Raw genomic sequence first — 13249 nt, forward strand, 5'->3', positions numbered from 1 at the left:
GTCTTCATGCACTTCATACCAGACCACAACATATATTTTCTAGGAAAGTATATCGAGATTTGCAGTTCATAAACTTCTTACTCACATAGTCAATGACTTGCTATTTTTTTCAAAAATTATCACGCTTACCAATAACACATCGTATAACAGTTTATATCACAGTCAAGTAAATGATTAATAGTCTTCCTGAAACTAGCAAGTTCAAAAATGATGGATTATATAGATATTGTTTTATCTTATAAAAATCTAATTGATAATATCCATTCTATACTCTAGGATTTTTTTGCAAAGCAGGTGAATATTTTCTTCTTTGTTCTAGGCTCTAGTATAACCTGTATTGCTTTGAATTTATCGATGTCAACTTCAATGCCTTCATTTCATACTATGAACCTTAATAATTTTCCTCATTTTACTTTAAATGTGCATTTTGACATATTCAATTTGATCATATACTTCCTCAACTTCTCAAAGAGCTTTCTTAATATTTAGATATGATATTCCTTTTCATTTGAGTTGGAAATCATATCATTCACATACACTTTTATTTCTTTATATATCATGTCATGAAACAGATTTATCATTACTTGTTTCTATGTTGCTCATGTTTTTTAGTCCAAAGAGCATGACTTTGTAACAAAAGGTTTCCTAATACATGATGAAAATGGTTTTTTTATTATTATTCTCCACCATACTAATTTGATTATACCTAAAAAGTCCATCCATAAAGGAATATTTAAATTATTGGCTACATTATCCACAAGTATATCAATATGGGGTAAAGAAAAATAATCTTTAGGACTTGCTTTGTTTAAGTCTCTAAAATTCACGCACACTCTGACTTTCCCTTTTTTCTTTGGAACTTCCATAATATTTGATACCCATTAATGGTATTCGACCACTTCTAAGAATCTGGTTTCCCATTGCTTACACATTATCAGAATATGCAGCCGTATTCTTCTTGGCTTCAATTTTATTGGTGTGAATTCAGAATTAAAAGTAGCATGTGTAACATGATAACATTGTCTAACCTTAGTATGTTTGTATATGACTATGAAAACACATTTGTTTATTCTTTTAACAAGGCAATCATGCTACTTTTCTCATCTTTAGGAATCAAAGTTCCAACCTTTAACTATGTTTCATTCACTTTGGTGCCACATTCATCAATTTCAACACTTTTTGGTGTAATTTTATAGGTTGTTCATATTGTTCAATTAACTCGGTAGACTTATACACGTCTTTCTCACCCCAATCTTTCAACTTCTAAATATGTCCTGATAAGTTGAGTTATACCTATATATTAGCTTAATACTTTAATGGTCACCTATGAAAGAGTCAATGTCTTAGTGCTTGAGCCTAAACTAGGCCATTTCCACGTGCCATAAGTGTGTTTAAGCCTAAACTTAGCCCAAGCTTTTTGTGATGTTTTGAAATAAGATGAGTAGGTAAAAGGCAATAAAGTCATTGAAGGCTAAAAATGAGTATAAATGAATAAGGGATATTGTAGTAATTGAACAAATAGTTGATAAATATAAATAGAAAAAGAAATAGAAGAAGAGAGGTGTGTTTTAAGAGAGAAAAACTGACGGGAGAAGAGAAGAAAATGGGAGGAAGAAGAAGAGAGTTAGAGAAAATAAGTTTAAAAGTAAGATTATGTATAAATATGTGTTAATTGAGCTTTTAATTTCTGTTTTGATAAATGTTAGGGTTTCGAAGATTGTGTTTTGGGTTTGATTGATGAATTAATTAGAATGTTATGGGTTGATTGTGGTAGGTAATGAGTTAATTAGCTGATTTTGAGAGAATGTAAGTAAAGATGATGATTTTTAGTTATGATTTTGTTTGAATAGTGAATTTGTGTTAGAAATCAGGAGATAACAGTAGGTAACTGTGAAAATTCTGGGTTTGAGGTTGAAGATGATGAAAATTCAATTTGGTCCCTCAATTTGTGAAAATTACAATTTAGTCCCTAAACTTAGGAAAATTATAATTTGACCCCTAATTGTATTTTGAGATTCTAAACAGTGTTATTATGAGGTTAAGGTGATGAATCTTAGTTTGATAAATGATTTGGAATATTTTTAGTTTGGTCCCTCAATTTTAGGAATTTACATTTTAGTCCCTAAACTTTATAAAAATTACAGTTCGGTCCTTGGTTCGTTCTAGACAGAATTAAGGATCATTTATGAGTGAAATTTCAGTATGGTTATCTATTTATAGTTTGGTCTAGTTTTGGTAAAATTATGTTTTGGTCCCTGTTTTGGATAATTGTCGTTTTAGTCCCTAAACCTAGGAGACTAAACCTGGTTTTATTTTATGCATTAGGATCTTTTGTTTGAGTTGTTTTTCAGTATATTTCATATATTGTTGTAGGTTCTCCTAACGATCCTCAATAGGATTTTCGGGTCTTTCGTCTGACATTCCTTTTAGTTTTATATTTTCCAGGTGAGTGGAATAATCTTTAATATGCATATATGATAAATAAATATATATGTTGATTATACAATGAGTACAACTCGTTAATTTCTTGAATATTTATATATGTTGCTTATTTTCCGAGTACTCATTTATTCTTGAATTTGCACTCGCAATCTGTCGAATTAGATTCTATGTGATATGATATACATTTATCTGATGATTCTGTAAATATCTATTATGCCTTGATATGGGACTTGTCAGTAACTCCATGCTAATGGAGAGTAGTTAGCCTATGTGCATATAGTATTCTGTATACCTAGCTGGTGAGAGAGGCATCAGCCTGTGGCGACTGATCATCCCACAATGGTCACCTTCGGGTATCATCTGGTCTCTGACATGTATTCCACTACGTTATGGTAATATGTTTAGTATGTATATGTATATCAAGATAAATCATCTTGCAAATTATTAATATCTAAAATGTATATTAAATATTATTCCCTCACTGAGTTGGTTGAGCTCACCCCTCATTCTTAATATTATTTCAGGTTCCTAGTTTCTGATAGCATGTGAACTTTGTTGAGTGTTCCTACTTCTTCAGTTTTGAGTCGGTATGCCTTGCTTATTTTTGAGACTTTCCTTTTAGTTTTGATTCAATGTCTTAGACGCTCCACTATTACTTTGTTTTAATTAAGTTTGGATTTTGACAATATAATTAATATTATGGATTCTTGTTTTTGTTTTAATTACTGATGAAGAGTTTTAAACTATCTTTTGGTTTCATCAGTTTTGAATAATATAATATTTCTGAAGATTATGAAATGCTGCGTATTTTTGAATAAAATATTCTTTTGATATGTCCGTTTTGAGGCTTAGCGTAGGTGGGGTGTCCTTCCGCCACCGCTCCTGCGTTGCTGGTCACGGACCTGGGATTCGGGTCGTGACACTATTAGACTTGGTATGGTCAATTAAGTGAACAGATGATGAATCATCCTTTCACTTAACTTAAAAAAAACTGCAATAAATAAATGACACGTTGTTTGCTGCAATTATTTTTCATCCATCTTTAGTTGTAGGAAAATTAAATTGACTATTTAAACTCCTAAAACTCAAATCTTAACTTGGTTTTACATGAAAATACCTAAAAACAATTATAGAACCTCAATAAATCCATTTTTTATCCTAGAAAGACCCTTTAATCACTCTAAAAATTGAAATATAACTAGATAAAAAAACATATTATGGATTTTGATATACTTTTCTACATGTTTAAAGGACAACACCACATTAATTGAATTCTTATATCTAAGACAAACTCATTGACATTATTAATGGGTGTGTTTATTTTTGTGGTTGAGGTTAAGTTTTGTGCATGGGACCTATCAAAAAAGCTAGAAAAGACAAGAAAAACTAGCTTTAATGGTTGAGTTTTATGCATAATTGGGTTGTACTCAACCTCAATCTCAACCTCAACCTCAACCACAAAAATAAATACACTCTAAGATTAATATGTTTTGTGGTCGTAATGTAGCTGAATGAACTTTTTCTCTCTCCCCCTCAACACACATGGACTGAAACATAAAAAAAAAGTTTAAGGTCAAAACATAAAAACTTAAAAGAACATGAACTAAATTTGAAAAACAAAAACTTTAAGGATCAAACTGAAGTTTTTCACACCTTTGAACAATAAAAATAAAAAAAAGGATTTGTTTTTTTGTGTGTTTTTATTTTGTTTGTTGTTGTTTCAAGTTTTTTTTAATTGTAACATAACATTTTGTAAAATCAACATTTAATTTAATGTTGAAATATCTTATGACTCCTCAAACATGCAAGAGTATGCCAAATTGAAATAATTTCTAAAATATAAAACCATGTCAACATAACATGAGATGATAAAATTAAAAAGAAATAAAGTTCAATGAACTTATATTATATAAATTTTCAATGATTGAAAAAAAAAAAGAGGACCATTGTGAATTGCCTAATGCAATTGGCAATGAAACATTGAGAAAATGCATTGAGGACACTATAGTAAAAGCCTGCAAGTTGTCAAAAAACACTTTTCAAAATATATTTTTATTTTTTTGTTTGAAAATAAAAATAGATATTTGTAAGCAAGGTCATGATTAATATGGAGAAAATTGTGTTTTTTTATAGTCAAAATTTTCTTCTCTCATTCATGATTAATTTTTTATAAAATAACATGTCTTTTTTTAGCAGCATGGTTTATCAAATAATAACTAATTGAAATTAAAAAAAATCCATAATATTTCTAATAACTTTATTTTCTCATTCATAATTTTTTTGTTTTTATGAAAACATATATTTTGTTTTATTAGAATGACTATTTTCAAATGGATAATAATGAAAGAAAATTTCAATCAGAAGTAAAAATAAATCACGAATCCATCATTTAATGAATATAAAAATAATAAATATGAGAAAATTATATAACAATTGGATAAAAAATACAAAAAAATAGATATTATATTCTTATTGAATATTAATACAATTTTTTAAAAAAACTTCATATATTTGGTTAATATATGATTAATCATAAAGTAATTGTTAATTTCACCAATAAACCTTTAATATTCTTAAAAACCATGGTGTTATTGGATTATTGTCTAAATATCATTTTAATAAATTTATTTTAAAATAAATTTATTTTAAAATTTGTAAAGAGTAAGAGAGAGCTAATGGTTGTTTAACAAACAAGTTAGGCAAGCCTGACTCTTATTTTAAAATAAACAGACAATACGTTATTTTTCTAATTGAAAGGCATGTCATATTCTAGTGTAGATTTTAGTTATCTTTGATTGTTATAACGTTGGGTTCCAAGTTTTGAAGCATCAAAAACTAATTTTTTTAATTTTTTTTCTTCTTTAAACACATATAAAACATATTAGAGACCTCATTAAACCTCTGTTTAACCTAAAATGTCTTTTTTATAGCTAGAATATGCTCATTTGATTTTTTTTCTCTCCTCCCATTTCTCACCACCTCTCTTTCCTGTCTCGGTATTTAGGGACTGAAACACAAAAATAAAGTTTAAGACCAAAACATAAAAGACTATAAACTATAAGGACCAAATAATACATATTCTAAAATTTTAGGGACTAAATTGAAATTTCTCGTGCCTTTTTAAAATCAGGATTTTTTTTATCCTTGTTTGTTGAATTTTGTAACTATAATCTAAAAATCTATTTTGTAAAATTAAGCTTTAATTTAATATGGTACAATTCTTAAACACTTCACATACGTGAGAGTATACAAAGTAAAAAGATATCGACACATAAAACATTCTAATATAATTTGAGAAGATGATACCGGAAAGTAAAAAATTGTATTGTGGAAATGAATAGTGATTGACAATGTTCTTTTAGTTGTTCTTCAGCAACCGCAATTAGGAAAGCAGAATCAGTGTCCCATGTTTGCTATTAAAGAAAGGGCGTGCGAGTGACAGTCTACCTCACAGTCCTCTGCGCACGTCAATCTGAGACTTCTTTATAAAATGTCGGCCATACTTCTGTGAAATAAATATTTCGGCGGAAATTGAAAGATACCGGATTTGATTTTGAAATGTAGCTTTGATGATTGATTAACCTGTTGCAGCCAATGGCAGCTGCTTCTACTCTGGCTGTGACTCATCATCACCATCATCATCGAAGGGCACAGTAGTCATACAATACATTTAATTCATTATACAATGCTGTATTGTATGACTACTGTGCCATTCAAAGAGAAGAAAATAATGAAGGTTGTGGTTAGGGGATCTTTTGGTCTTTTCAAGTTATTTATTAGCCATTAATGATTTGTCAGGAGGTATACGTGTCTCTTTTTTTTTACACAAAAATAACCTTTGTGCCCTTTGGAGCAGTTTTTCTAAGCTATTAGGAGATGGTATTTGAGTATTTTTAATTTTTTAAATATAATAAAAAGATATATTTACCCTTAAAATCTAAAAAAATAAAACATGTGTCCAAGAATTTTTTTTTTCTTTTACGTTTGGTTTTTCATTAATTTAACATGTATCAACGATAATTTGATCTTTTAAATTAATTAATTAATTTTAAAATTAAAAAAATAGATGTCACGTGTTATATATATGTCAGCGTGTGAAAGGTGTCTGCTATTTAGATGACGGGTATAACACTTCCTAGTTGCCAAACCCACACTTCCATCGTGTTGTTCGAAGAACTAACGTATCTTCTTCCTTTTAATGCGGCGCATGTCATTGTAAGTACTACAGTTTTTCCTGTCCTTTTTATTCTTGGTATTTCTATTTTAGTTTTTATTTTTTAAAATTATGTTTCTTGATCTTTTTATGAAAATTTTATTTGTTTTCAATTTATTCCTTCAATTCTAATTTGTCATGTTTTATTTTTTTCAATCCACTCTTTTTTTTAAAAAAAAATTTGGCTCTTTTTCTAAAAGTTTTAATGGTTTTTAATTTCATTATTCAATTCAAGTTTATGGTATATTGTTTTTTTTCAATTTAGTACTCATTCTTTTGATTTTTTTATTATTTTTGTTAAAGTTATTTTTCTTTTTAATTTAACCCACCAATAAAATTTTTTGGGTTGCCGTTTAATTTATTTATTTTTATTTTGGTTTCCATCCTCATTCTTTTACTTGCTATTTATTTTTATACTAGATGTTTTTGTTAATTAATTTTTTTCTCGGTTCCATCTTTTACTATTTGATTTGCTCGGGATTGGACTTTATGTTTTCTTCCTATATGTTGCTTCCATCCTAATAATTCGTGTCACGAGTTTGAATAATTAATAGGAATTGACGCCTTTTTTTAGCTTTTTTTTTATTTTATCGTTCGATATTTTTTTTAAGACTAGATTTGTGGTTTTCTTCAATTTCTTTTTTATTGGATTATCTCGATCTCATGACCTAGGTCATGAGTTTTACAAGTTAACCGAGGTTGGCTCGCCACTTATCACCTAGATTACATGTCTATCACGTTACATTGAGGTGATTTTTTGTCCCTTTTTTTTTTATCTAAATTCATGCTTCCAAGGTTTTTTTTCCAAAAGTTACCGTGATGACTTTTTTTCCATTTATATACACAATTAATTCTTGATTTATTTAATTAGATGTTTGCATAAATTTTTTGATTTATATTTAGAATTGTTTTATATTAAAAATCACGTCGAAAAAATTTGTGTATTCAATTTTGTTTTGCTGAAAAAATATGTGACCCGCAGTAGAGTGCGTGCCAAATAACTAGTTAAAACTAAAAAAATATTATTTAAAAAATATCTGGTAATAAAAGAAAATAAATTTGATGTTTAATAAATTCTAATTTTTACTGTTTAAAGAACACTTACTATTCAACACTCTTTCCATGATATACTTCAATCCTTCATAACTTGGGCAAGATAACGCTCATTATACAAACTATTAGAACTTCAATTAAAAAAAAAAGAAAAAAGAATAAAATCAAATGGTACTTCTAACTTCAAATTCATAAAGACGGGATCCGTATTTTAAAAAAAATATTTTATAATTTTACAATTAAATATTTTTAAAAAATCAATTTATAATTTTACACGGGATCCGTATTCATCTTCAACTGGCTCTGTTGGCATACCGAATGGCACAGGTCTTTCGTAAAAGCAAAAAAGAGTGACGTCCAAAAAAGCTTAAACTGTTAAACAGCAAGTCTATTCTTCCTATCTATTGTCGTTTCTCTTTCAAAGCAGATATCCCACTCACAGTAACGTCCACACAGAAAAAGGAAGTAAGAGCGGAATGGCGGATTCAAAGGTAGAGACCATCTCCCGACTAGCCCAGTGGAGGATCGACAACTTTGGCCCTTCCTCTTACAAAAAATCCGATCCTTTCAAGGTCGGAATCTGGAACTGGTGAGTCTATTAATTTGTAGTATCTACAAACACGCGCAGATTTTATTTATGGCTTTAGTTGATTTGTTTTTCTTTTGCAAGGTACTTGTCAATAGAGAAGAATCGGTACCTGTGCATTCGTTTATTTCCAGAGCCGTCTCGAGCTTCCAAAGAACAGCCTCCTATCGCTAGATTTGTTCTCCGCATCTCAAATGCTAGTGCTAATAATCGCAGGCCCCTTATCTCTCCAGGTATGCTTTCGTATCTCTCTCCCTCTCTCTATCCTTTTCTTTTCTTTATTTCATCATGTCTTGTGTAAGCATATGAAAAAAAACTAGAGTATCTCTTGGTTGTGTAATATTGGTATGAAGAGTATGGAACTGTTTGCAAAAGCTTCTTTTTTAAAATTGGCTTTGATTCCTTAGCAAACTTCCATTGTATTCTGCAAAGTGTATCGAGGGAGGTTCATGGAGTCTACTTCGTGCATATTCGTCATATTCTGTTTTACTCAATAATCTTCTGAAAATGGGTCTGTTATTTCAATTGGGTCCATGCTGTATAAGGATTTTCCATTTCCAGACGAAGGGTCTCAATTTTTCCTCTTTTTTTTTTTTTTTTTTTGGGGGGGGTGGGGGGGGGGGGGGGGTTCTTTCTTTCCATCTTTATGACGATGAAATCACACAAGTGTTGACTGTTTTATTTTTCTTTGATTATTTTTATTCTCTTGCCACCATGGGTTGGTTACCAGAAGTCTTGCTTGTATGCTCGTCCTTATATGCAGAGGAAGTTGGAATCTCCTCATCGATATACTGATGCGGGTAATGATAAACTTATCTGTCCAAGGCCTAACCATCTCATCAAGAGAGGTCTAATTGAACACGAACAAAATTGAAATTAGAAAATGTGATAACCATGAGCCCATCGCCAAGTGCTTATTGGCATCACTCTAGCTAATAGGATGCAATTTATGTGGTTTGGATTCTTTTATTCACCAATGTGGATTACGTAGAGATAGTGTCAGGCAGATTCTGAAAACAACTGTCCTGTAATAAACAAGTTTGTCGCGCCTGCTTTGCACAATGATGTGAAAGTGCATCCTGATGGAGATTAGTAAACTTTTTTCATTTTGGAAAGCACCTAGTTGTTGATATGAGTGAAGTATTTATAATAAAAAGATTCTTATGACACTGAATTGTTTCATGCTGCAGTTCATGAGAGATTGCTCCGGACTGGTGACGACTTTGTCTGGTCTGTTGATTCTACCTTTCATGGTCGCTTCATCATTGATGTTGAGTTTCTAGACCTCAAAATCTGCCCTCTAAATGTGAGCTCCTCTAGACTATGTTTTTGGAGAAGCCAAGGTGTTGATTGTGGAATAATGTTTTTAGTTTAACACAAGTAATAGTGGATGGTTTTCTTTTGATTTTTTCATTTAGAACCCAAAGCCAGACTGTAGTGGACAATTGTAGTCATGATTGATTTTCCCTTCAAGCACAACCTAGGAAGAACCTTATTCAAAAACACATTTCAACGTACATAATTTATTGCAAGCACATGCTGATAAGATCTTGCATGTGGATACTTCTTAATGGTGTGGTTATTGTTGAGCCACTGTCATATTTCTTCTACCTAAGGTTTAAACATCTATTTTTTTTCCCGTCATCAACTCAGGGTGGGGAACCCAGTTCCACATGGCCAAGTGATGGAATGATGCAGTCTGTTTCAACTCAAGGCACACTTCAATGTCTCTCTCGCATGCTGGATGAGGCCATCCATGCTGACGTTACCATCCATACTGCTGAGGGAACTCTCAGTGCTCACAAGGCAATTCTTTCTGCAAGTTCGCCTGTTTTCCAGAGCATGTTCCATCACAACCTCAAGGAAAAAGAGTCCTCCACAATCTACATACAAGATATGACACTGGAATCTTGCATGACTCTCTTGAGTTACTTGTATGGAACCATCAAGCAAGAGGATTTTTGGAAGCACCGTGTCTCACTGCTGGGGGCAGCAAACAAATATGATATTGCAGCCCTCAAGGATGCTTGTGAAGAAAGCCTCTTGGAAGATATTAATACCATGAATGTCCTTGAGAGGCTGCAAGAGGCCTGGCTTTACCAGTTGAACAAGTTGAAGAAAGGATGTATGATTTACTTGTTTGACTTTGGAAAAATATATGATGTTAGAGATGAGATCAGCAACTTTTTAAGGCAGGCCGACAGGGAATTGATGGTAGAAATGTTTCAAGAGGTTATTACGGTTTGGAAACCTGTGTAAGTTTTACCGAAGCCCTTCCTGCTAGATAGTTGTGCATAACTATGAAGCCTTGCTAAAATGTCACGAGTTCAGCTATGAGAACATGTAAAACCCTGTTAGGATATGTATATAGTTACTGAACAAAAATATATGAATAGTATTGCTTGTAACTACGGGCAAATGGCTGTTATTTGTCTGTTCCTCTATCTAGCTTCCACTTCTCTCTTTTGAGGCACAAAACCCGTAAAAGACTTGTATTCTTTCTTTCAAGTCACCAAAAACTCCTATACTCTCTAATTTAACCTTTTTTTGGGTGTTTTTCTAATGAATTTAATGAAAGAAAATGAAAAACCTTCTCCCGGCCACAAGGAGAAGAAAGAACATGCTTCTGTAGTCTATAACGAATGTATTTACAATAATACCCTTATGTATAGTTGAATTTTTTGTTGAATCGGATACCCCGTCTTGGTCCATTATTAACATATTGAACATAAACATTTTTCTCCCTGAAACTTTATTTCTAATTATTTAGTATTTTGTCATTTATATTTTTCAATTAACCCATGTCTTCTCCGGGTTAAGTATTGGATATTTCACTAATACTACAAAATTTTTAATAGATGATTTACAATACATATAACACATATATAGAATCAAAACAACATAGATTAAAACAAGTAGAGTTTAGCCATTAAACTAAAAAAAAGATAAAAATGAGTTATTCATGTAATTTTAAAATTTTATCTTACGAGACTGATTACGTCAAAAAAAAAATAATCACTCTAAAATATCTTACCTTAAATAAGCTGTATTATATTTGTTTTAACATGAATTATATTGATTATGTGTTCTGATATATGTTTGCCTAACCACTTATTATTTAAAGGTAACAACTAACTAATTCTAAAACAATGGTTTGGGTATAGGCTCGATAACAAGATTTAATTCTTACTTTGAAAATACAAACGTTGAACCTAAAATGATGGTGATGATTCAATGAGCTTAGATCCATTCATTTTGACTATGTTTAAAATGAACTCAGACACCACTACTTATTTTCAATGAGTTTATATGGAATCACGTGTGTATTCCAAAACCTAAAGTCACCTATGCGAGCATTCACACATATTAGAAAATATGAATGATAATCATTAAATAATGTTTACAAATCGAAGTTTAAAATAATATTTATAGATTATTTATTACATATTATTTACAAGAAAAAATTAAATGTTTTCACCCTGAATATGACTTTGCCAATAGTACTAAGGTTTGATTGAATTGTCAAAGAAGTAGATCAGAAGTGTACTGTCATGGGCACCCCTCCCCAAAAGTCCATATTCTAATATACAAAAAAAAAAAAAAAGAAGCTAATATTGTTTTGAAAATAAAGTCATGTAATGGAGGTTTTTTTAGCCACGAGAGAGGCTGGCTTATCATGGGTCCCGATGAGAGAAGAAATTGACAGTGATGGTTGGCACAATAAGGATATGAAGGGTGGTTGTTGGCCTATCGAAATCAGAGAGATGAAGGAGATGGGTTCGGTCAGTTTAGGTTGGTTTTTGTTAGTGGTTCTTATTGTAATTGGTTTGTAGCTGGGTAAATTTGTTTTTACTTGTACAAAATACTTTTAAAATTTTATTTTAAATAATTTTATATGTTAATATAAAAATAATTTTTTAAAAAACTCTATTACCGTCTCAAATACAATCTAAATATTAGAAGTGTGATTGTAGTTGTGATTGTTTTTCAAAGTATTTTCTATTTGGAAATATATTAAAATAATATTTTTTTATTTTAAAAAAATTATTTTTAACATCAACACATCAAAATAATCTGAAAATACTAAAAATATATATTAATTTGAAATAAATATAAAAAATAAAAAACTAAATTCTTTTAAAAATATTTTTAAAATATAAAAATAAACATAATAATCAACCACGTATATCGTGGTCTGGTGTTCGGTGGCTTACGTTCGAGTAGCAGTGTTGTTGGGTTTTGTGAAATGACTGTCAATGGCGTGTGTGGTAACGGCTACTGAGGGAGAGGGTTGTTGTTATTCAGAAACAGTGAACAGTTTTTTTTTTTTTTTTTTTTAATGGGTGCCCCCAATTTTTAGATAAAATTTAAGACTGTATATAAGGGTAAATAGCTTACAAGAGGGGTCATAATTTTTACGACCTACTTTAGTCCATCTATTTCTTTTCTTTTGCTATTTCACTCCCTTTTCTTCCTCTTTTTTTATTTATTATGTTTTTTCAAAAAAATTTGTCCTTGATTTTTATTTCTTTCAACTCTCTCTCTCTCTCTCCTTTTTCGCTCACCAACTTTTATTTTTCATTTTTCCTGACTCGTTTGTTTTTTCTCACTCCTTTTTTTCTTATTTCTTCTCTTCTTTTATTTTCATCAATTTTTATTTGCTTTATTTTTTTACCTTTTCCTTCTCTCATCATTTTTTTTTCTCTCTTCTCTTTTGTTTTTTATATTTCTAAAAGCTCGTCACTGAATAAAATATGTAAAAGTATTAGAATCATGAAACGACTGTAATGTTTAAAAATATAATCAAATTATATTAAAAAGATATTTTTTTTTGGAAAAAAGTTGAAACACGAGGGGTTGGGTTATGATAATATGAATACTATTTCATATGCAAACGTTGGGAAGAGCGCGTAGTTTTGAAACCTGGTCCGACCCAGCGCGTTGATCCGGGGTTG

General features: G+C 30.6%; 1 protein-coding gene across 1 annotated transcript; it reads left to right on the forward strand.

The window, feature by feature from the left end:
* Nucleotides 1-7990: 7990 nt before the first annotated feature.
* Nucleotides 7991-10738, forward strand: LOC133693632 (BTB/POZ domain-containing protein At1g21780). The gene is made up of 4 exons (XM_062114876.1): nucleotides 7991-8297; nucleotides 8379-8527; nucleotides 9485-9600; nucleotides 9948-10738. Exons 1-4 carry the CDS (start codon nucleotides 8185-8187, stop codon nucleotides 10551-10553), a joined length of 984 nt encoding a protein of 327 aa, XP_061970860.1. The 5' UTR covers nucleotides 7991-8184; the 3' UTR covers nucleotides 10554-10738.
* The last annotated feature ends 2511 nt before the right edge of the window (nucleotides 10739-13249 follow it).

The sequence above is a fragment of the Populus nigra genome, chromosome 5 (genome assembly GCF_951802175.1).
Source record: "Populus nigra chromosome 5, ddPopNigr1.1, whole genome shotgun sequence".
Classification (NCBI taxonomy): Eukaryota; Viridiplantae; Streptophyta; class Magnoliopsida; order Malpighiales; family Salicaceae; genus Populus; species Populus nigra.